Source organism: Lepisma saccharinum, chromosome 5, assembly GCF_977018435.1.
Source record: "Lepisma saccharinum chromosome 5, izLepSacc3.1, whole genome shotgun sequence".
NCBI lineage: Eukaryota > Metazoa > Arthropoda > Insecta > Zygentoma > Lepismatidae > Lepisma > Lepisma saccharinum.
The window spans coordinates 45,548,934-45,573,042 of NC_139233.1; the positions used below are offsets into that span (position 1 = coordinate 45,548,934).

At 37.7% G+C, this 24,109-nt stretch overlaps 2 protein-coding genes across 4 annotated transcripts in view; one reads left to right on the top strand and one right to left on the bottom strand.

Annotated features, from left to right (window-relative positions):
- Positions 1–214: 214 nt before the first annotated feature.
- LOC145988014 (uncharacterized) lies at positions 215–610 on the top strand. Its single transcript, XM_083122850.1, has one exon. The coding sequence runs from the start codon at positions 215–217 to the stop codon at positions 608–610; it is 396 nt and encodes a 131-aa protein (XP_082978976.1).
- A 3,680-nt stretch (positions 611–4,290) lies between these two features.
- LOC145988346 (protein peste-like) overlaps positions 4,291–24,109 on the bottom strand; it is a 53,133-nt gene continuing 33,314 nt past the window's right edge. For all 3 annotated transcript variants that reach the window (XM_083123213.1, XM_083123214.1, XM_083123215.1), the window contains exons 7-10: positions 17,216–17,507; positions 12,805–12,878; positions 7,382–7,609; positions 4,291–4,415 (exon numbers count right to left, since the gene is read on the bottom strand). In XM_083123213.1, coding sequence (XP_082979339.1) covers positions 4,340–4,415; positions 7,382–7,609; positions 12,805–12,878; positions 17,216–17,507 — 670 coding nt within the window. In that variant the 3' untranslated portion in view covers positions 4,291–4,339. The remainder of the gene's footprint in view (positions 4,416–7,381; positions 7,610–12,804; positions 12,879–17,215; positions 17,508–24,109) is intronic.

Below are 24,109 nucleotides of genomic sequence, written 5' to 3' on the forward strand. Positions count from 1 at the left end.
GATGGCAGTAATAGAAGCAATAAGATAAGTGTTTCCTCAAGCATCAGTATCAGGTTGTAATTACCATTTTAATCAATGCCTTTGGCGTCATATACAAAACATAGGTCTAGCTACAACATATAAGGAAAATGAAGATATTAGGAAAATATGTCGTATGTGCGCAGCTTTAGCCTTGATACCACCTGAAAAAATTGACGAAGCGTGGTTATGCATCATGCAGATCACTCCCCAGAATGAAAAGCTGATGCAGTTTCTTGACTATTTCGTAGATCAATGGCTGGACAATGCTTCTTTGCCGAAAACCATGTGCAATGTTTATAGACAAAGAGGCAGGACAAACAATCCTGTGGAAGGTTGGAATAACAAGTTAAATAGGATGGTGGGAATACATAAACCAAATGTTTATTTCCTCATTCAAAAACTGATGGAAGACGCTGAGGAGATGAGCGCCAAAATTATTGCTAAAGACCTAGGCATTCCAGGTTGCAAGAGAAGAAAACAGTATATTGAAACCGACAGGCGTATAAATACAATTTTAGACAAATATGTTGAGACTGAAGATTTATTTCGTTGCCTCAATTCTCTGTCGTACGTTGCAAAGTTTGATTGAAGATCGTTCTGAAAAGTTGACGAAGCTGTAATAGAAGCTGCTGATAGAAGAACCTTTAAAACACCTTCCTGTATTAATCTACACGTTGTCCAGTCCCAAGTCTGGAAAGAAAAGTGCGAGGGAAGGTGCTTATTGCTAATCATACTGTGCGCTAATCCCACTAACACCTGATATCCTATGCGCTAGTCCCACGAAATCTTGCTGTGCGCTGATCTCACGTGCGCTCCTCTCACGTAATCGGTCTAGAAGCCCACATTCGCCCTCACGGTGGCGACGCACCTGACTATTATTAGTGGTTGTAGTAGTGTACAGTGGCGAAGCGTGCTGTCTCTGGAAGGGTAGGCACAGGATGGAGTAGGGATGGGGAGCTGTGGATTTTTAAAAAGTAGTGTTAAAATTGAGCCCCTAGAAAATAGAAGATAACACATTGCCTGAATCTACTGCTGTTCGAAAAAGTCGGGATAGAGATTGTAAAGAATACGTAGGTAATGTAGTGATTAACGCTGTCGCCTTATAATCAAGAAGTAGAAGGTTCGATTCCCCCTGGAGGCATTGGTTCAGATTCTACATTAATCTAGTCTCGATCAGATATCTAAGAAAAAAGGCGCTTCTGTCTCGAAGGTCAGAAAACAGTGACGATGGGACTCGATGTTCTGACCACGCGTCACCCAATGAAAGAGCCGTTCTGTCAGGCCCTAGCTCTCTTACATTTGTTATATTAAAGCTGCTTGTAAAAATTATTTGCTGCTTCAATAACAGTATTGCAAATGTTTCTCGCATTAAAGAAATGGATCACTTGATCGTCACTTAGTATTTATTTCTTTTTAATGCTAACCTCCGCTGTGGATTAATTATAACAGCATGCTACCACAAGGGCCTCAGGTTCGAATCCCCACCTAGGCATAGGTGTTCTGAGTGAGTGTCCCTTCGCCAATGTCATCATATCATCGCTCATCCTCATCTTCCCAATTATCCAAAAATGGCAGAAAACCAAGTAAAATAAACTAAATCTCTGAATCAATTATTTCTTTTTAACTCTTTTATGCATATAATTCTTCTTCAACACCCGACTCTTATTTAAAATTATAATAGGATTTAGAAAATGATGAAATGCTAAATGAGAACACTGACACCTTTCTGTGTATAACACCGACTAGAATATTTCAGAAACATGGATTTTCTCAATACGTTTGCACTGTACTTTGCCCCCTTTTAAAAGTAGTGCGTTTTCAGTTACGTCATTAATCATTAAATAAAATTTCTCCTCAATATCCCTTTCCTCAAAATAATAATTTTAATATAATTTCCCCCCTCTGAATCGAGATTGGTGTGGGGCACATCCAGCAGCTAACACTTCGCGAAAAGCAGTTTCTCAAAAAAGGTGAAAGCATCAAACTTAACACTGGTACCCAACTTACATGCATTATGTACAGTTAGAATTATAATAATGCATACGTTGATAGGTTAGGAGGACATGTTTAGAGGTGTTAGCAGCAACACATTCTCCCGACGTGTTAGCAGCTGGATGTACCCCGCTCCCAGCACGCTCTGAATCTTCCATGGAAACGCTCACGCTGCTTCAACAAGCTCTGTGCGTCCACTGCCTGCTTCGTCACGCGCTCGTACACGATCGGCACTCTTCGGAATTCTGAGGCCGGCCTCACCGTGTATGTTACAGGCGAACGCGCCCATGAAATTATGTTTTACCGCACGAATCACATAGGTTGTTATGGGACCAGCTGAGGCACTCTCAGGTGGGCCTCGCTGAATGCGCAGATCGAGTTCCAGGCAGGGTTGGAAACTTGCGGTAATTATCGGAAGACCTAGAATTTCAGTTTTATTTTATTAAGCGTCGTTTAATGAAATTATAAGTAATAAAATAATCCGTAATAGACAAATATATTAGGGTAGTCCCGGCCTCCGGGCCTATTAGGACGCTTCGCCACTGGTAGTGTAGCAGTAGTAGTAGCAGTAGTATAAACGTAAAACTACGATTCTTGCCGAGCGTGAAACTAGGACTTTTTTTTTCCCGAAACGTACAAGAAAATTTGCGGCTTATCAAGTTATTATGTTCAAGCAGTGGCGTGTCCAAGGAGGGTTTGTGGCAGTGGCGTGCCCAAGTGAGGGTTGGTTATATCCCCCTTAGGCACAGCATTCTTAAAAAAAGAACATCAAATTTAAAAATAGATGGCAAAATGAGGGAGACTACCAAAAAAAAAAGTGTTCGTAACCCCTCCCTTTCGAAAATCCTGGGCACGCCACTGGTTTGTGGATATTTGGCTCAGCTTATCTAAAATAAAATATGGCAAAATATAGGACAGACTACTAAAAATAAGACATAACCCACCCCCTTTCAAAATCCTGTGCATGCCACTGTGCTTAAGGAATTGTGTAAGCTATGATATCGTGTTTTAAGTTATGTGAAAACTTAGGTTGATGTCCTACATGAGAGTAAAACATTTTATTTTGTTTTTCACTGCCGAAACGGCTGCTGTAAACAATCCACGAAGTGCGAAACCATGAACTTTGTGAAACAAAAGAAAACTTGTCCATTGACAAGCCTTCAAATTCTAACTAACTAACTAACTAACTCTCTAGTCTTCTTAAACCCGAAGATTCATGGCTGCAGCAATACAGGCCTTCCATCTGTCCCTATCTTGAGCAAGATCTATATACTCTTTTCCATCCCTACCGATTTCCTTTAGGTCCATCTCAACGTTGTCCCTCCATCTTCGTCTTGGCCTTCCTACAGGTCTCTTACCATCAGGTTTCCCAACAAGAATCCTGTAAATTCTTCTTTCTTCTCCCATTCGTGCCACACGGCCTGCCCACCTAAGTCTTCTTGATTTAATCATTCTAATAATATCTGGACATGAATACAAATTATGTAGTTCTAAATTATGTAACCTTCTCCACTCACCTGTCTCCTCATCCCTTTTAGGTCCAAATATTTTCCTAAGGATCTTATTTTCAAATACTCTCAATTTATGTTCCTTTTTCAATGTAAGGGACCAAGTTTCACACCCATATAATACTACAGGCAAAATTACTGTCTTGTATATTTTAACTTTTAGTTTCTTAGATATTAAACGAGAAGACAAAAGATTATGAAGAGAGAAGTACCATGCATTTCCTGAATTAAGCCTACTTTTCATTTCCTCTTTAATGTAATTTTTAATTTTAATTTGTTAATATTACTCCTAAAAAAAATTTCTAACAGAATTCAAATTATTTTAATTACCGTACTTATAAATTTAGTTCAGCATTTAATCTCCTGCTTTTCAAATAATTAATATTACAATGAACTTAATTGATACGTATCAGCAGCCAGTGATTCTTATAACGAAAACAGAACATGCGGCAATGTGCGCTAAATAAAAAATCAGGACATTTTCACTTCAGATTACAGTCAGAGAAAAAAGTCGGGACAGGGATAATAAGAAAGGACTGTCTCGACTGGTAGCTTTTAAATACACTGTGAATATAATATTTTGTAATTATCAAGGTTGTCTTGCCCGCTGGGGAAGCAGCAAACAGATCATCTGCCCTCTCCTCCCCCCTAAGTTTTTGCACCTTGCTCCCCAGATTTGGAAACCAATCGGGAATGAGTTCAATCAAACCAAAGGAAATCAAATGACAAGAAAAAAGTGACAAAACTATATATTTTGAAAATATAATTTACAAGGAATAAATGTTTAAAAATATAATTTCACTTTTCAAATTGGAAGTCTATGTTTCTTTTTCACTTGCCTTAAGAGGCTTGCACGCGTCGTTTTGGTAAGCAACCGATGGTTCTTGTTGATATCTGAAAGGAGCATTACAACAATAACAATAAAACCAATTGGAATCATAGCGACGTATATATTTCTTACATTTTACTACTACAACATAAATGGTTAAATTGTAAAATCGATTATACTTCGAGGAGCTTGAGGTTATATGGTTTCAAAATTACAATATATTCTGTCAAAAAAGTACCGGGAATTGTTAAATAAAACGCACAATTTTAATTTATTCATGAGTATTTATTTTGTCGTCTTCAAAGTAGGCCCCATTTGATGCAACACACATATGCAAGCATGTTTTCCAGTCTTGGAAATACTTTTTCTAGGCGCTTTCCGGTATGGCCTTCAGCTCCTTCCACGAATTTTGTTTTATGGCTTCAATCGAGTCAAAACTGGTACCCCGGAGCGGCGATTTTAGTTTCGGGAACATAAAGAAGTCACACGGGGCCAGATCTGGTGAATACGGTGGTTGATCGATGGTATTTATTGTGTTTTTCGCCTTAAATTCGGTCACAACTGTCGCTCTATGCGATGGAGCATTATCGTCGTGTAAAATCCACGAATTGTTCTTCCACAAATCTGGCCGTTTCTGACGGATTTTCTCACGCAAACGCTTCAATAGGGCCAAATAGTATTCTTTATTGACCGTCTGTCCCTCTGGAACGAATTCATGATGCACCAAACCACGAATATCGAAGAAAACAATGAGCATCACCTTGACTTTTGAGCGACTTTGACGTGGTTTTTTCGGTTTCGGCTCGTCTTTTGTCCTCCATTCTGATGACTGTTGACTTGTTTGCATGTCAAACTCGTAGACCCATGTCTCGTCACCAGTTATGATGTGTTCCATGAATGTGAGATCAGAATTGGCGCGATCCAGCATGTCTAAAGAGACCTGGTCACGGTACTGTTTTTGAAGAAAATTCAGCTCTTTGGAACAAGCCGTGCGGCGACGCGTCTCATGCCCAAAATATCCACCAAAATCGAACGAACAGACTCGTGAGAGATGATAAGGTCACTAGCTACCTCTCTTCTGGAATGGCGATTATCGAGCACAATTTCCTTCACTTTTTCGATGTTTCCATCTGTTGAAGAGGTCGAAGGTCGTCCAGAACGAGGCATGTCCTCGGCCCTCCTTGAACGCTTTGTACCACTCGTAAGCCTGTGTTTTTGATAGAAAAGACTTATGGTGAATCAGTTTTAACATTTTTAGCGAGTCAGCACACGAAATTCCGTTCGCAACACAAAATTTAAGGCAAACTCTTTGTTCAATAATTTCGTTAATTGTAAAAATCGTGATGCACTACTGAAGTGGACTGATTCATCCAGCTGCTGTAAACAAACTTGTTGACAGATCGCGCTCATGTTTGGCATAGTAATTAAGTTCAGTGCTATCAACTTACGGGAAAAAAGATTTTTGAAAAATTATTAGCGCGGGCCTTTTAAATTACAAATTCCCGGCACTTTTTTGACAGAAGGTATATTAATTTCATATTATTATAATAAATAGAATTACAAGTTAAGGTAAAATTTTAAAATGTTCATTCTACCATGATTGTTCATTCTATGAACTTTGATTTGTGTATAAAAATAGTGTGCCTCCTCTTGTATAACTTTTCTGTATTCTTGATGCTTATAAGCTAAAAACGTACATATGTTTCAAGATACACATTGGTAATACTAATACCGGAACGTGTCTTGGAATTTCATAAGGAGAATGCTGTTTAACACTATTCTTTTTTTAAAAATTATATTAATGAATGGGGATATGAATATACTGCTATTGCTGACTGTGTTTGCATATTAATATTGGTAAATAGTGTATAGCATACAAAATAATGAAATATGTAAAATAAAAACATAAATTAAAGTAACTGGCAATTTTGATAACATGCTCGAAATAGTTGTATGTCATCTATAATAAATTAAACTGTATACAGTGGCCCCAGCTTATATGGGCTCGTGGGGCCTACCTAATAATTTGTAGTGTTGTGTTGTTATACTTGTTATCGTGATTCGCGATGGATTGCTTATTGAAATCAGTAAATAGTAATTTATTTAAAAAAAACAATAAGTATGGATGGATCATGCGTGTATTAATATGTGTGATATGTGGAAAGGAGGATTAATGGGATTTTGATGATCTTATATAACTCAAGTGTTTGAGGCCACCGAATGTTTTCCAAAAGTTGGCGCCCCTGACTGTAGAAGTTACTTTTTAAATAAACGGTAACTAACTATACCTGAGTTACTTTCTCCAAAGAGTAACTCTGTAACCGGGTTGCTTTTGATTTCCGAGCAAAGACATCGTAACAATAACTTTGTTACTTTCAAAAAGTAACTTTCCCAACAGTGCCGATGGGCAAGGACGTATTTAGAGGGGTCCAGGGGGTCCGGAACCCCCCATAAAGACTTACCAATATACTTGTTTAGCATATTTTTTAATCGATGATTATAATTTCCTTTGAACTTATTGGAAGGCAAGGATTATCATTGGGATCATTCGGCTTTCAAGAACAGTACCTAAGATTTATGCTTGCATATGCGAATAATATTAATCAGGAAATTTACTTTTCTTCGCCAACTGGAACGTACGTCCTTTTTTGTTATTCAATATATATTCAATTCTTCATCTACTTGACATTAATTTATTTCCTATGGCACTTGTTTTTATGCAAATTATGCCGACCTTAGCTACAGGTAAGCTAGATAATGAATACGTGCTGTTATATCTCTATTCTTACACAAACTTTTTTGCCTATTAATTAATGAATATATTTAATTAGTTTTAATTGAATTTAATGTAATTATAATATAATTATTTTAATTTAGACTTTATTATTATTATTCCTTTCCTGAGACACTTGGTTCTGACCTCCCCCCCCCGAAATATATTTCTAGATACGTGCCTGCCGATGGGGGAAAGGGGAGTGGACCACAGAGGGGAAATGAAAAGGGACTCAAGTGCGTTTCCTGAGGGCCTTACCTGATGCGCTCCAAGATCCGTTTCCTCCGCATGTAAAGGTGGACGTAAAATGCCCCCACTACGAGCAGAACCGCAGACCCCAAAAATGCGCAGGTCAGGCACGCTGTCTGGCCATTGTTACGGAAGAACAGCATGACCTTGAAGGAGTTGGCAAGGTCGCTGGTCATGGCGACTTCTTGGCTGAACCAGATCATCGGGAAGAATACGTAAGGGACATCTTTTAATAATCTGAAAGTAATTTAAAGGAGTAGGGCTTCAGTAAGTTAGTCAGCGTGGGCCACGTCGTAATGATATAATACTGAATTGTTAGTACAAATAGTAATACAGGGTAGGATGTACACACGAAACCTCCCTGATTTCAAATTACAGTTGTGAGGAAATTATTCGACATAGAGCCTTGCGGTTTGCGGCATCATGTAAAGCAACTCTTTAAGTGCACTTCTACGTGGTCTCCTTTTGTAACCATTAAAATGTCCAGCCGATACTCGATCTCCAACCACTGTCGACCTGACTGTCTGTTAACACTCCAGTGGCTAGGAACTTGTCATACCAAGCCTTAATTGTCTTTACGTCTAGTGGCTCCGGTTCAAACGCAGTTGAACTGTCTTTGGACTGAAATTGGCGTTTTCGTTTCCGCATACCACAAAACGCACTGCGCTCTCTCTTGTGCTGTTGTCATCGTTGCTAATTGCTCAGCACATACATAAAAATAAAAATAAAAACTTTTTCAGTTGCTTTACATGATGCCGCAAACCGCAAGGCTCTATGTTGAATACTTTCCTCACAATTATGATTTGAAATCAGGGAGGTTTCATGTGGACACCCTGTACAACCAAATCACTACGAAGACTTTCCTACTCGATCCACATTATGAGTAACTATTAAGCGCAACTGATTTCCATCTTGATCTTGGTAACGTCGACGCCTTCTAATCAAGGAGTCTCGCGTTCGAGGCATATGGTGGCTCAGTCGCAATTTAGCTTATCAGTGCATAAGCTGCACTTAAAAACAAACTCATACTTTTTTATCTTCTTTATCTTACATTTCGTGGGACGTTAAGAAATGCGCAGATTACTCTGTTTTGTAATTTATTCACACACCTTGTCTGGAAAAAAGAAAAGTAGGGTGAAATTTCAGTCATAAAGTTCACGTTGTGTAACCTATTAATAAGAATCTTATGTTTTGAATTTTGAAAACTGATGGAACGATGGTTTCTGCATTTTTACGCTCGATTATTTCATCTAAGAACTTTTTTTACTTCGCTTATTCTGCTAGCATACTAATTAACTGAACTTTATTTACGTTATCGATTATAAAAATATTAGGCTTAATGCATTTTTATTTATTGATTGATTTGGTTTATTTTACTTCGCTCTTCTGCCACTTCCGGGTAATCGCAAAGATGAGAAAGATGGGCACTCACAAAGAACACCTATGGTCAGCCAGGGATTTGAACCCGGAATCCTGTCACGTAGGCCGGCTTATGCTTTTTTTTTTTTCGTAATTAGTGAATGAAAATTTCCAAAAAATGTTGGTTGAAACCTATCATAATTTCGTTATCAGCATTTAATCTTGAATGGAGAATCTTTGACTTGAACAATGGGCATAGAAAAATTCACCGTTTGAATATTTAGCTGGATCACACGTAACATTCCACCATTATTTCTGTGTTCTGTATTCATGAATACGTACACATGAAAAAACTGATGAAGTTCATTTCGTAGGAAAATTGAAATGGATGCTGTTTTAAAATTTCGGGTTCTTAACAGGAATCGAACCCCGAACATTTCGTTGACAATATTTACAGAAATGTACTGTAGTGTTTTAAGGTCGCTGTTCTAACTGTAGAGGTTAAGCGTGACGACGAGGATGAATGGAGATTAGATCAGGCCCGTAGCCAGGCAGATGCAAGGGGGGTTGAGCCCCCTGGCACTGCCATCAGCCCCCCTTTACATTAGGTAAAACTATTTTGTATAATTTGTTTGCAGTGAAGAGTGAATTTAGACAGCTCACAACTTTAAGGATAAATCCACAGAACACGAACAGCAGCTATTACATTCACTCATCTTGTTTATGAGCTGAAGCCTAATTAGCTGCAAGTATTTAGAAGATTATATAGACTTTGTAAGTTCTTTCAGAGGGGGGCTTCTTTATCTGTACCTTCACTGTCCCTGTTGCGGCCTCCCGTTTAGACATAAATCTGACTTTGATGTCATCATGCAAATGTCCTTCTCATCTGCATCAAAGGTCAAAAGCTCCCAAGTTTTGGGAACGAAGGGGAGTTTCATTGTTTCGGTCGGGGGTGGAATGTACTGTAGGCATTGTGATTGGATATTGTGCATTTTTTTGCGTGATATAAATATCTGTAACATCTAAAGCAGTATGGAGTGTGTAAGGGATGATTTCAGTACCAGTCAATTAACACTTCAAAAGATATTTTAAAAGATGTAGAAAAATGTAGTATTTGTCTGATATTTATAAATTTTATGTAACGTAATGACCCCTTCCCCCCCGACACATATAATTTACCTTAATGTAATACTGTTAAATTTTGAAAAATGGAATTGGTTTTCAAAGCCCCCCCTGATAACCCGTGAGACCCATCCCTTGGAGACCAATTCTAGCTACGGGCCTGGATTAGATGAAAAAGCTACCACAATAGAGCACCCAGAATCTGTTTGAGGGAAGATTTGTCGTGACTTAGAAAGGCAACGCGGTCCGTAATGAAAGTGGGTTTTACAAAAACAGGGCAAGCCATTGTCAAGCATGGGACACGCAGCGCAGACTACATCTTTTATATTAAAGTATTAAGCAACATTTTTCTTACAGTTTTGTGCAATGAATTGTGTGACTTAACACTGTTGATTAAACATAACTACCCTTAAAAAACTTTCCCAGATTTGTAGCTGAACAATTTTGTGTCACAGGTGGGACAGACGAAACACTGCCTCTTCACTTTATTTAATTTCGGTGAATTGTCAAATTATTTAAATTATGAAAAATAAATTATTTAAGACAAAGAGAGAAGGTAATTGACGTTTGAATATTCTAGTGGAGTTGAGGGGGAAATGTAAGAGTTAAAGGAGAAATTAATTGTTTTTTGGTGTCAGGGTGAGACACAATAGAAAGCAAAAGCAAATAAAAAAGTTCAAATAAGCGAACAATTTGTAAAATACCTTCTACCTTGTAACTTAATTATGTATAATACTTGAATATTTATGCAAATGACAATTTCACATTGTTCACTCGCAAGTTAAGATAAAATTACAGCATTGCATTTAATTTTAAAAATTGAGGTTCAGAGGCACTTTCACATGGAATGCTCCATATTTATCCACATGAAGTAAAATCAGTGTAGACAACTGTATGTCTGATGGGTTACAACAAGGAGATGCTTTATCGCATTTACTTTTTGATTTAGCTTTAGACTATATGGTTTCAAAATAACTAAATTAAAGAACTAAAATTTAATCGTACAACACAACTGTCAGCATATACGCATCGGAGAGGACAGGAAGTTCACAGGATTCCTGCTGGGAAACCTAATGGTAAGAGGAAGGTCAAGACGATATTGGAATGACAATATTAATCGACCTGAAGGAAATTGGCAAGGATGGTGAAGATACGTTGGTCTTGTCTAGTCTAGGGACAGATGGAAGACTTATGATGTTGCGGCAGTAAATCTTTGGGTTCAGGGAATGGCATGTTTGTCGACAGACTTCTAGCTCTATATGTTGGAAATATTTTACCTGGCATTGGTATTTAAATATTATGAGCACAAATGAAAACTTAAGTAGGCAGGAGGGAGTTGGTGGGGTTTTATCTCACACAAGCGCGCGCACACACACGCAGATATCTCTCTCCTTCTCTATTTGTGTCGGATCTTGGAAAGCTCATAAATACGATAGGTCACACTAAAAGTTTTGAGACACGCGCAAGTAAAACACTGGAGACCAAAAGTATGAATGCTATAATTTTTCAAAGTATTCTCCATGACAGTTGATACACTTGTTCATCCGTTAAAACCAAGTGTGAAAGCACTGGGACCACACATCTGCAGGCACCTCTTGAATGCACTGAACGAAGGCGGTGACTGCCTCCTCGGGAGTAGGAAATGAAGAACCTCGTAATGTATCCTTGATTTTAGGGAACAGGAAGAAATCAAAAGGGGAGAGGTCGGGACTGTAAGGAGGATGAGTCATTTCTTCGATGTTGGAGGCTTTGAAAAATTCAATTGTTCGTACTGCTGTATGGCTGCGCGCATTGTCTTGATGCACAATAATGCGACTTCGTGGGTGTTTTTTACGAACTTTCCGTACGATCTCCGGTAAACAAACCGTAGTGTACCATTCAGCATTAACGGTCCGACGTCCCTGTAGTGGCACTGTTGCAATATGGCCCGTCCGACTGAAGAAAGTGGCAACCATTTGTTTGCCAACACTTCGTCCCTTCCTGACTTTTGTTGGTGGGTCTTCATCCGGGAAGATCCACTGCGTCGACTGTCGTTTGCTCTCGGGTTCATAACAGTACACCCAAGTTTCGTCACCTGTTACGATGTCATACACTGCATTTGATTGTCCTTGGTTAAATTTGTCCAGCATTTTCATGCACCATGTGACCCGTGCCTGCTTTTGCTCCTGAGTAAGATGTTGTGGGATCCATCTGGCACAGAGCTTCCTGACACCAAGGCGGTCATGCAGGATCGTTTGAACCTGACTCATACTAATACCCAGTGTTGCACTAATAACTGCATATGTCACCCGGTTATCCTCCTCTATCATGCGACGCACTCTGTCGACGTTTTCTTGAGAAGTTGCTGTCACAGGACGACCATCACGTAATTGATCACTGAGTTTCTGACGTCCACGTCGAAATTCTAAAAACCAATTAAACACAGTCGCATGGCATGGGGCTTCATCCTGAAATGCATTTCGGAGTCTTTGATAACATTGCTGCTGCGTTAAACCTGCTCGAAAATCGTAAAAAATCATTGCTCTGAAGTGCTCCCGTGTTAAATCCATTTTACTGTACACACACGACAATAATTGACTAATTTCTAGCACACAACAATTAACAACTATAAATTCTGCAGCATTATAACACTTCACAGACTACTAACTTCAACATATCCTAGAGACAATGTATTGCTGCAATCAGTGTTGCCGCATCTAAAAACTTTTAGTGTCACCCACGTATAACAGTGGCTATTCAAAAAATATGTCACAAGTTTTCTTTACTAAATTGTTGGACATGCTAGGGCTAGAACTAAAAGTCCGAGTAACGCAAGAAAAACTGAATATGGTGGGGGAACTTATTATGAACGGTCGGTACGGCACGACTCGGCTCGGCTCTGTACATTATATCGGTCAAAATCTGTGCAGTACCGACCGTTCATAGTGAGTTTCCTGCCTAAAGGTACGTACGTTATGTATTTATTGGGTTGTAGCAAAATGTTGATTTGAAACCTGGCGGCAACCTGTAGTGGAACTCCAGTTGTCTAGAAAGAGAGAAAATAAAAGAATAGATTTTCGCATGAATTTCGTGCAGTGTGTGGGTATTTGAACAGTGTCTAGTTTTGTTTACTTTGATGGTAATAAGACTATTGTAGTCAGTGAATCTCTGACACATATTCCAGATACCGCTCAACTTGTTATTGATAATATTAACTAATCTGTAACTTTTATTCAGGTACTGAATGCTAGGGTGCGGAATTTTGCCTATTTGCTTTTTTTGTTCCTTTTATTAAAACATAGATTTCTATTTTATAAACTCATTTCATGCTCGTTTTATTATGACTATAAATGCCTGTTGTGAGGTGTAGTGCATATTTGACAAAATCTTGCTGAAAATGCCTTTTTTGTTTCTTCCCGCTATCTTGCGCCATCTCTCGCTCAATACGACATTCAATTCAATTCAATTATTCTTTATTGAAGGGCGAGGTTCAGCACGCAGCTGTTCTGCCACTCAACCACTTAACTCTTGTTTTGTGAATGTCCCTTCATCAATATTATCTATCCGTGACTCAACATCACCATGATTTGGCTAAAGTAAGAGAAACGCAAACAAAAAAATTAGAAAAATTCTACAGAACACAAAAAATCAAAGTTAATAATTGTGCAACTATAAAAATAATAGCAAATTCGTGTTCACTGACTCTTCTGGCGCTTTTAGAATGTTATACTGTTGTTTTCCATGGTCTCTTATCATTTGTATTGCCTACATGCCTGCCTATTTTACGCCTTACTGATCCTACTATGGTCTAGAAGGTGTGTATTGGTACATTTCCCGCCACTGGGTGGACTGTTGCATGCTGGAATGCCTTGGCAGCCATCACATGAGTGCTTCCACCCACTAAGAGGAGCGCTGGCGACAGAATGTGCTATATTCTCTATACCAGAGCTCGCTGTTTCCTCTGAGGGGAATTGAAGACTTGCTTGAAAACATTCACAGAGGAGGGAAAGGGAAGGCTTTGATTTGAGTTTTGCTATTTAGCGTAGCTTTCATGCCACCTGTGGCTAATCGCGACGATTGATGATGAGTGATGATATGATGAAGTTGATGAAGAGACATTCACAAAGAATACCCATGAGCAGGGATTCAAACCTGGGACCCCTGTGCCGTGGCACGTTGCTAACCACTTAGGTCAGGGGAGGGGAAGGCAGCTGACAAACAGAAGGCAGGATATCAGATAGTAAGTGTAGAAGAACTTACTCTCTAAGGCATTGTTTCTAAACTTATGGGGCGCAACTAACTGCTGGGTCCCGAGGGGGTGTTTGGTGGGTCGCTAAGTCGAGCTCGAAAATTTATTTACTGGGTCTTGAAACCTATTTAAATTACTAAGATATATTGTTTTAACAATTTAAATTCAACCCATGTTGTAGGTAGTCTACTCTACATTTCAGTTATTCACGCTCTACCATTGCCTTTTTATTGGTATCTCTCTGATGTTTAACTCAAGTGAATCTGATATCTGTCGTTTTCGTTAGACTAAATTTGTCTATTAAATTACATGTTTGTTTTTTTCTAGAATGAAGTAAGTATGAGTAATTTCTTTAAGCAATCGTAGAAGAGGGCTTCTTAAAGTACTCGATTTTAGCAAAAATATGATTATAATCTGAGTGCACACCCCTACCATTAATTCTGCCGGCGCCCATGCTTATGAGTCCCATGAAGTGTAATATTCTTCAAGGTGGGTCCTGGACTGAAAAAGATTGACAACCACTGCTCTAAGGGCTTGAATAACTCATTGATATTATTCCTTGCCCTTTCGAAGGACTCGTGCAAAATCCAATTCTTGTAAGGACAACCAGCCTCTGTAGCAGTGTGTTTAGTCCAGCGTGCTATAACTACAGGGGTCCCGGAATTCAAATTTATGGGTGCGTCGGCACTTTAGGCTATTTTGCACCCTCCAATATATGTAGGGAAATATCCTCTTATCTAAAATCCTTACTTAAAAATTTTAAGCAAGGTGTGTAAAAAGCCCCTTGGGAAAAATTAAAAGTGTAACGTTATAAAGGGAATTGCACAAGACAAACACGACACACTAAAAATTAAGAATAAACTTGAAGGTTCCTCACAGACAGTGAAAGAGTCCAGCTCTTAGCAAAACGCTAAAAACATTTGATAAAACAGTGTCGCCATCTTCCAACAGGGATGACAAACAGTTCTGGATATTAAAAGTGTGCCTGCCATATTCGTACATTCAACAAGAATATGCCGAACGTTTAAAACGAAATTACAAACACGACACAAGGGTCCAGCCCTTGCACCATGTGTTAGAAGGCTGTGTCCAATACGCAGCCGGGTAAGAAGAACTTCTCGACGAGAGGGGCGGGACGAGGAATGCCATGCAGCTATGGTGGGCTTAATAGCGTGAACCTTGTTCCCCGTTACCGCATTCCACTCTTCCTGCCAAGTGCCAAGAGGGCAACTAGTGTCCCTTCATCAATTTAATCTTATCCTCACTAAACCTCATCTTCGCGATTAGCCAAAAGCGAAGCAAAGTAAACAAAATGAATCAATCAATCTTGTAAGACACCCACGAGAAGAAGACAAGTTTAAGTTTGTCCGGACCTGTACCAGTGGCGAAGCGTGCTGTCTCTGGAAGGGTAGGCACAGGACGGAGCAGGGTTTGGGGGGAGGGGAAGATGTGATTTTTTTTAACAGTAGTATGCTAAAATATAGCCCCTAGAAAATAAAAGATAACATATTGCCTGAATCTCGTCTACTTAAGTCGGGATAGTGATTGTAAAGGATAATGTAGTGATTAACGCTCTCGCCTTATAATCAAGAAGTAGAAGGTTCGATTCCCACTGGAGGCATTGGTTCAGATTCTACTTTAATCTAGTCTCGATTAGATATCTGAGAATAAAGGCGCTTCTGTCTCGAAGGTCAGAAAACAGTGAGAATGGGACTCGATGTTCTGACCACGCGGCACCCAATGAAAAAGCCGTTCTGTCAGGCCCTAGCCATCTTACATTTGTTAGATTAAAGCTGCCCGTAAAAATTATTTGCTACTTCAATAACAGTATTGTAAATGTTTCTCGCATTACAGAAATGGTTGGTTCACTTGATCGTCACTTAGCGTTTATTTCTTTTTAATGCTGACCTCCGCGGCAGATTGGTTATAACAGCGTGCTACGACAAGGGCCTCAGGTTCGAATTCCCACCTGGGCATAGGTGTTCTTCGTGAGTGTCCCTTCGTCAATGTCATCATATTATCGCTCATTCTCATCTTCCCAATTAGCCAAAAATGGCAGAAAGCCAAGTAAAATAAATTAAATCTATCAATCAATTATTTCTTTTTAATCTTTTTATGCATATAATTCTTCTTCAACAGGCGACTTTTTTTAAAAAAATATAATATGATTTAGAAAATGATGAAATGCTAAATGAGAACACGGACTGTGTAACACACCGACCAGAAAATTTCAGTAACATGGATTTTCTCTATACGTTTGCATTGTACGTACTTTGCCCCATTTTAAAAGTAGCGCGTTTTCAGTTATGTCACTAATCATGAAAGGAAATTTCGTCTCAATATCCCTTTCCTCAAAGAAATAAAATACTTTCCTTCTCTGAATCGAGATTGATGTGGGGCACATCCAGCAGCTAACACTTCGCGAAAAGCGGTTCCTCAAAAGAGCTGAAAGCACCAAACTTAACACTGGTAACCAACTTGCATGCATTATTTGCAGTTAGAATTCTAATAATGCCTACTTTGATAGGTTAGGAGACCAGGCTTAGACGTGTTAGCAACACATTTTCGCTACATGTTAGCAGCTGGGTATGCTCCGCTCCCGGCACAGCTCTGAATCTTCCATGGAAACACTGCTTCAACAAGCTCTGTACGTCCACTGCCTGCTTCGTCACGCGCTCGTACACGATCGGCACTCTTCGGAAGTCAGGGAGAGGGGGTGAGAGAGAGAAAAGAGGCCGGCCTCTCAGGTTACATTACAGGCGAACGCACCCCTGACATTATGCTTTCCCGCACGAATCACATAGGTTGTTATGGGACCAGCTGAGGCACTCTCGGGCGGGCCTCGCTGAATGCTCAGATACGGTTCCAGGCAGGGTTGCAAACTTGCGGTAATTATCGGAAGACCAAGAATTTCAGTTTTCTTTTATTAAGCGTCGTTTAATGAAATTTATAAGTAATAAAATAATCCGTTATAGACAAATATATTAGGGTAGGCCCGGCCTCCGGGCCTCATAGGACGCTTCGCCACTGACCTGTACGTTTGGCAACAACAGGCCGAAGACGACAGACCTTTCAGTGGCGGGAACCGTACCAAGACAAACTTTCTGGCCTACTGCACGTCGGATCATACTCACAGGTTCAATAGTGACGAAGAACTGATGCTCCTCTTGGGAGGGACTCAACCCTTCCACTTGCTGAAGGTAGTAGTCGTCCGCCAAGTAGAAATGAGGGTAGGACACGAACGCCGGGGCCCCAAAGCGACAGGTGGACACATTCACGACACCAATCGGTACACACTCGCCGCCGCAGAAGCACCAGTTGGAAGGGTTCAGCGTCCCGTTGTCCACAATGTCCCGGTCCCCACTGAACTTGTATCCTTCGACGTCCAGGTGGTGGACTGTTTTCTCATATGGGAACCTGATGGTCCTGAAACCACAGAAATGTATCTGCGTAGACAGATGCGTGTTCGAAACATACATATGTATGTATGTATAAAACCAGTGCTTTTTTTCTTGCGGTACGCAACGGTACGCCGTTCTAGCTCCGTTTTATATGTGAGAATGAAACTAATACTATTTTCTTTTAACGTAAGAAATGAAATGTGTGTGCATGTGTGTGTGTGTAACTACATGGATGCACGACCCATTTATAATATAGCATAATATTTTGAGAAGGTCCTATGTTGAACACAATAACAAACCAACTTCAAGAGTACCGACACCTATCTTTCCATAAAAAAATGCACTGCATAAAACTACTATACCCTATCTCATTTATCTCTCGAGCAGGCGAAGGAAAACACGTCTCTGCGCAAGTAGTGACGGGAGACGGCTCCACCAATGAACATGTGAAATGGGACGGGATTGCGTGGAAGGGGAAAGCGACTGCAGTTATCAACATTCGAAACAACGTGTATTGCTTCCCTCGTCCCACTCGATTTCTCCCCTTATCTGCCACTATGCGCGGCCTTGTTCCAGAGATAGCTGGGACAGTGTATACTATAACATATTAAAAACTCAATCTGACAGTAAATTATATGTATAAGATGTAGTAATAAATCTTATTAATATAGCTACATAGCAGTGTGTACATATATATTTATAATATATCCAATTCCCCCACCAATAAATCAGCCTTGCTACGTATCTAATTGTAACATTTTAGTTACTGTTGACAAGAAATAACGTCTCACGCAATTATCTCCTTATGTACAACATTTATTTACACTTCTACCCTTCGCCGTATATACATATTTTCAATACAAATCCAATATCAACTGCTCCTGAGTAGTAGAGATGTACGCCAAGGCCTGTTTTCTCCATGGGTGGTCTTTTATTTGCACGTACTTATAACTAATTTGCACGGGTTTTAATTAATTTGAGCGTACTTAGAATTCATTAGCAAGTACTTAGAATACTTTACATTTATGTATTTGCATGTTTATAACTTTTTATGAATATATAATTATTTATTTTATGAAAAATATGTATATAGAAGGTAATTAGAGGTACTAAACGCTATGCATATGGTTTTATATTCATTACTGCAAAGTATGTAATGTATAAATCGATAATATTAATGTTTATAATATTGAAAATAAGTTTTCTATGGTTTATGAACCGCTATGAACGGTGGTAATGGTACGATTGGGGACGGTCCCGGTACTCGAACCCGCGATATGCAACGGTAATAAATGGTTTTAGTGTACAATGTATATAATAATGTATTTCATTATGTTATGAAAGACGATGGTACGACACGCTAGACAGAATACTGTCTCCGAATCTGAGCTCCGCGCTGAGGGTAGACGAGAAAGGAATTTGGGAGATGTGCGGTCAAGGTCAAATGACGTCACAACGTCAGAACAAACAAAGAACCCGATTGACCAATCAGAACCGGTTTTTTCAAGGTTAACCAGTACGCAAGAACAGGGGAAAGCTATGCAATACTGTAGGGCAGGGGAGGGATTCAACCAGACAACAAAGGATGTCTGGAAATACGCAGCAAGGGTTAAATCTCTGAAGCTATGCGTCGCTTGTAGAACCGGTTTCCGCCGCCAATTAATATTCCGCTCAGGTTTGCCTCCAAGGCACAGGACGCTTTAGCGCAGGTTTTTTTTTATCTGTACTATGAAGAAGGGAGAGCTATTAGGGACGGGGCCTACAGTTTTCACCATTTGCTTTTATCACGGGGTAACGAACCTAGGACCCTTTGATTATTGATTTAGGTAGTAAATGTATGTTACTGTGTGCTATTTAACTTAATTTTGAGTTTATTTTTTACCAAACTTTGACTTTATGTCAAACATTTTCACAGCTTATCCTTATTTTTACAAAAATAACACTATTTGTACTATTCAGGCAACAATTTTTATTAAATTTTGGACTCGCAAAGATATTTTTACAACTTTTTAACTTATTATTTTACAATTTTATGTTAATTTTTTACCAAAATAACACTATTTGTACTATTCAGGCAACACTTTTATTAAATTTTGGACTCACAAAGACATTTTTTTCAACGTTTAACTTATTATTTTACAACTTTATATTAATTTTTTACCAAAATAACACTATTTGTACTAATCAGCAACATTTTTTATTAAATTTTGGACTCACAAAAACATTTTTTTCAACGTTTAACTTATTATTTTACAACTTTATATTAATTTTTTACCAAAATAACACTATTTGTACTATTCAAGCAACATTTTTTATTAAATTTTGGACTCACAAAGACATTTTTTTTCTACGTTTAACTTATTATTTTACAACTTTATATTAATTTTTTACCAAAATAACACTATTTGTACTAATCAGGCAACATTTTTTATTAAATATTGGACTCACAAAGACATTTTTTCAACTTTTAATTAATTATTTTACAACTTTATGTTAGTTTTTACCAAAATATCACTATTTGTACTATTCAGGCAACATTTTGTATTAAATTTTGTATTTACAAAGAGATTTTTTCAACTTTTAATTTATTATTTACAAGTTTATGCCTAATTTTACTCAAATAACACAATTCTATCTGTTCAGGAAAGACTTTTAGTTACATTTTCGACACACAAAGTGTGTGTTCTCAACTTCTATCTGTTTATTTCACAAGTTTAGGCTTATTATTTCCAAAATAACACAATTCAATCTGTTCAGGAAAGACTTTTAGTTATATTTTCGACACACAGAGTGTGTGATCTCAATTTCTATCTGTTTATTTCACAAGTTTAGGTTTATTATTACCAAAATAATACAATTCAATCTGTTCAGGAAAGACTTTTAGTCGCATTTTCGACACACAGAGTGTGTGATCTCAATTTCTATCTGTTTATTTCACAAGTTTAGGCTTATTATTACCAAAATAATACAATTCAATCTGTTCAGGAAAGACTTTTAGTCGCATTTTCGACACACAGAGTGTGTGATCTCAACTTCTATCTGTTTATTTCACAAGTTTAGGCTTATTATTACTCAAATAACACAATTCTATCTGTTCAGGAAAGATTTTTAGTTACATTTTCGACACACAAAGTGTGTGTTCTCAACTTTTATTTGTTTATTTTACAAGTTTAGCATAATATTTACTCAAATGACACTATTTATATTATTCAGGCACCATTTTTATTACATTTTGGACTCTCAAAGACACACACACACACACACACACACACAGAGAGAGAGAGAGAGAGAGAGAGAGAGAGAGAGATATTTTTCCAAGTTTACAGGATTATTCTCTAGTTTACTCAAATAACACAATTTAGATGTGTTTTGAATTATATTTTGGATGCAAAAGTATGTTTTGACGAGTTCTACCCTTTTATTTACAAGTTTAGGCTTATTATTACTAAAATAACACAATTTAATCCAGTCAGGAAGGATTTGTTATTATATTTTGGATGCACAAAGAGAGGTTTTCAACTTTTTTATTGATTTTTTGCAGGGTATGTATTAATTTTTATTTATTTTGTTTTGTATCATATATACATTTACAAATTTTTAACTTAGAGTTTAGTATTTAGTTAATTTTTTTCAATAAAACTAAAAAAAATACTTTTAGCTAAAATGTAAGCCACAGAATATATTATTATTATTATTATTATTAGGGTTTACTGATTTCCACTATGCTATTTTTGGTTCTGTATTTCTATATGTATTTATTTAGGGCAGGTTACGCCTGCCACGTAGGAAAGTTTGTTTATTTTAGAGTTTGCTGAGTATTTTGTTACTCTTATACTAGGTAAAGTTTTCTAAATATACCAGGTAGGGCTCCATCCATATACTTTTGTTTTTGCTATTTTGGAGATGATGCGATCAGCACCACTCTCCATTTGCTTTTTATTTTATGTACCCAATTTTATTTTGAGGCTTAGTGAATTCTAGAGCTATTTATGCAGGAGAGAGGACTTGAAAATTTTGATCTCAGACAACCTACTACTATTTGTCAGAGTATTTTAAAGGATATTTTATATTTAGTATGTGCCACTAGAATATCAAAGCTTGCTTAATTTTTATGTCTGTAACGCTGTTATTGTATTTCTAGCTAAGGCTTACTGGATAAAGTACACGAAATGTTTAACATTTCGACTATTTACCTTTATACGAGGCCAAATTTTTAGTGTAACGAAAATTATTGTGTGTCTATAAAGACTGAAATTCCTTTATCGATGGGTCCATAACTGGACGCTTACTAATATTGTTTTTTCCCCTTACATATAACAATTTAACAATATAATTACAATACGAAGTTAACAGACGGCTTAGCGGCCTAGGTCCACTTTCCAAACTTTTTTACTATTCTAGAAGAATTATTTAGCTTTATAGCCTTTTTCAAGGTATTTTTGAAGTATTACTGGTTTCTTTGGGTGCATCAACACTTGGGTTATTTCCATTCGGTTTATTATACGAGGTTTATTCTTTACTCTAAGATCAATATATGTCTCCGAGGACTAAAATACATTTATTGAAGCTAAAAGCTTAGGCTGTAACTAGGGACTTAGCATGTATATCGACAATTTATAGGACAACACGAACCTTACAAAGGATTATAGGTGACGTAGGACCACACGACAGAGCTTTGTTAATCTGCAAGAAGCAGTTGCAACTAATGCTATGAGGATATAATGTTAATTTTTCATTGTTTCACAAGGAGGCTATTTTTTACACAACCAATATTTGCTTTTTCAAGTAACTACATGTACCAGAAGCACACATGCCAACACTAACTAGATTTTGATTTATACTATCTCAGGTGCTAAATGTATCAAGAACACTGATTGTACATATTTTTGAGAATCCAACTATATCAGGATTTTTCTATGTAAGTATATTTTTATTGACTGGCTTATTTAACAGATCAAACAGAAAGACGGCAAAATTCACTAAATGTAGGTGATTGCATGAAAATAACTAGATCAAGGGGTGACCAACAGTGAGCTGAATGTATATATAGAGGGTTGCGCTCTATTATTCTCACCTTCGCTGGATTGGCGAAGGAACGCACTTGTGGGCGGTAGAACCTGAACGGGCTCCATCATGGCATCGGAGACTCGAAGCAGATGTTTTGGAGGATGAACCCAAGTAGGGTCATAGGCGCTACGACCAATTTGGTCATTGCTTTTTATATGAGGAACCAATTTGGCCCACTCCCAAAATTAACTTAGATTGCTTATAACTTATGAAATTTGAAGTCTGCACAAGATCCGATGACAAAATCTAAAATTGTAACAACCCTGCCAGGGACTTGGACCCTGGACAGATAGGTTAAAACCCTAGCGCAATACAAACTAAGCTACCTGCATTTTTAAAAAGTTAGTTATGTTAAGAAATATATTGAAACACCTGAGAACACTCTTGGTCTGGTTCGACAGAGAAGGCGACAACATTTCCAAATTTTTACAGACTGGGTGTATTTTTCCACTATAGAGGCCTTCACTATATGTAATTCGAAACGCTAAAGTTCAGCTAGCTTCCAAAATTGAGGTAAAGATTGTGTTTGGCGAGATTAACAAGTTACAATTATATCCAGTTACGGACAAATAAAGCTAAAAATCTCAGATTTGCTGTACTAGCCAAGTTTTAGTAACATTTTCTTCACTTTAGTACAAATATCAAAGAAATAGGTATATTTTATTTATAATTTGACAAAATGTACTAGTATTTAATTCACAAAGTTAGGTAAAAAACAGTATTTTTTTAAAATATTGTCACTGCCTTCAAATTTTATGTTATTTAGCCACTAACAACTGGTTTACACTGCTTGGCATCCTTTAAATAGGAAAAGAAGGAATTATTTGTTTAGTATTTTTACTACTTTATATTTATTTAAGAAAACAATTCTACACTTTAACTTAATTTTAACAAATTGTTACTAATTTATATATCAAAGTTATGTTATTTAGAGTGCATAAAGGCGTATAAAGTTAATATTTGTACTTATCAGTTCAACTAACAATTATATTTTACACACAAAAGATACAGTTAAATTACTTGAATCAGAGAATAATATTTTACAGTAATTGATTCATTCAGCACTAGTCAGTACTTTCATGCATCAGAAAGTTTTCTTAATTTTCTATTACGCATGCTATTTTGGGCTATTCTTAAAATGTATTTCTAGGGCAAACTGGTTTAATTTTCTGCTTATAATGCAAAGTTGACAGTTTTCGCACAATGCATTGTACATTTGTTATATTCTCTACGTACAATCCAAATATTATGCTTATTTAATGTATAACTAACTAACCCTCTACCCTTCTTAAAACCGAAGTTTCATGGCTGCAGCAACACATGCCTTTCATCTGTCCCTGTCCTGAGCAAGATCTATATACTCCTTTCCTTCCCCACCAATTTCCTTTAGGTCCATCTCTACATTATCCCTCCATCTTTGTTTTGGTCTTTCTATTGGTCTTTTACCATCAGGTTTCCCAACAAGAATCCTGTATACTCTTCTTTCCTCTCCCATTCGTACCACATGATCTACACACCTAAGTCTTCTTGATTTAATCATTCTAATAATATCTGGACATG

Excerpts from the sequence above, each read along its gene's own strand:
- LOC145988014 (XM_083122850.1), top strand. The coding sequence starts at position 215 with ATGCAGATCACTCCCCAGAATGAAAAGCTGATGCAGTTTCTTGACTAT.